A 1,431-nucleotide genomic window follows, 5' to 3' on the forward strand; every position below is an offset into this window, starting at 1 on the left:
AGAAGAAGAAGAAGAAGAAGAAGAAGAAGAAATACTTTTGGTACGGAGCAAATAAGATGTGTTAGATATGTTATAATAACTTGATATATTAAAGCATGTCAAAAAGACCAGATGTGACATAACACTTTTAAACAGTTTAACATTTGTGAAATCATGTTACATTGCTTTTGTGATCATTAATTATTTATTTTTATCTTAAAGGAATAGTTCAACATTTTTTTTAAAATATGCTTGTTCACTTTCTTGCTGAGAGATAGAGGACTCTCATATCTGTCCGATAAATAAAAAAACGATTAGCTTAGCTTAGCATATGGAAACCCGGCCTTTGGTTTTTGTATGGATTTAACAAACAAGACACAATGTGTGAATTAGTGAGATTTAGAGGTTCTGGTAGGCAGATTTTGTTACCTTCGCACAGAACCAGGCTAGCTGTTTTCCCCTATTTCTGCTAAGCTAACCGGCCGCTGGTTGTAGCTTCATATTTGGTAGAGAATGGTATTCATCTTCTCATCTAACTTACGGCAAAAACACAAATAAGCGTATTTCCCAAATTGTTAAACTATCTCTTTAATATACTGTAGGTATGACATACAGTGATGACCGGAAAAGTGAGAAAAGAAATTTGAGGTCAGGCTTATCTTGTACACTTTTCTGTGACTTTTTTTAAGACTCCATACTGTCCTGATGTGGCGTAATGGGCGTATTATTTGATCTAGGCCTAATAAACACACACTAGAATGTAAACCTAGACACAGTTTGTGCTAGATAATCTCTGAAATTAAAATGCCACTGCAACAGTCAGTTCAAAGTATTATATGTGTACTTATGTTAAGTAAGAAAACATGTTTTTTGTTATCTTGCTCACCCTGGTCTACTCAATATCTTAATGCATGTTATCACATTTTATGTCTGAACCTGTACATCCCTACTACTAGGGGAAATTTCTGAAATATGCATTTACCAACGCAGGTCTGCCCATCATTGCCGAACTGATACCCATCTTCACATTCACAGCGGAAGGTCCCGGGCTGGTTGTTGCAGATAGCGTTGGAGCCACAGATCCTAGGATTCTCTGCGCACTCATCAATGTCTGATGAAGAGAACAGCCAATTATCATATGCTTAGAACTGCTACATTAGGTCAGTGTTTGAGTTTGAGGCTCTGAAGTCCGGATTTGTCAAATCAGTGTCCTTCATTATCCGACAGAGATCGGAGGGAGAGAGCTTGATTAAGTTTCTTAATGACAAATGTTTCAAGATAACATCCGTCTGAGACACTTCCTTCCTCTGTATGTGCCTCAGAGCTCTTCCTGTCTGGTATTCATGGTTGTGTAGAGCATGAACTGTTGGATGAGGACCACAGTATATATAGGGTTAACCTGGTCTGGGAGTATGGGAGACTTTGTTTACCATGGGGGGGGGGGGGGGGGGG

At 38.5% G+C, this 1,431-nt stretch overlaps 1 protein-coding gene across 1 annotated transcript in view; it reads right to left on the minus strand.

Moving 5' to 3' along the window:
• Positions 1-1,431, minus strand: part of nid1a (nidogen 1a) — a 15,666-nt gene that overhangs the window by 7,603 nt on the left and 6,632 nt on the right. The window contains exon 10 of the mRNA XM_032542113.1: positions 962-1,090. Within this exon, the coding sequence (XP_032398004.1) occupies positions 962-1,090 (129 nt within the window). The remainder of the gene's footprint in view (positions 1-961; positions 1,091-1,431) is intronic.

Source organism: Etheostoma spectabile, chromosome 17, assembly GCF_008692095.1.
Source record: "Etheostoma spectabile isolate EspeVRDwgs_2016 chromosome 17, UIUC_Espe_1.0, whole genome shotgun sequence".
Classification (NCBI taxonomy): Eukaryota; Metazoa; Chordata; class Actinopteri; order Perciformes; family Percidae; genus Etheostoma; species Etheostoma spectabile.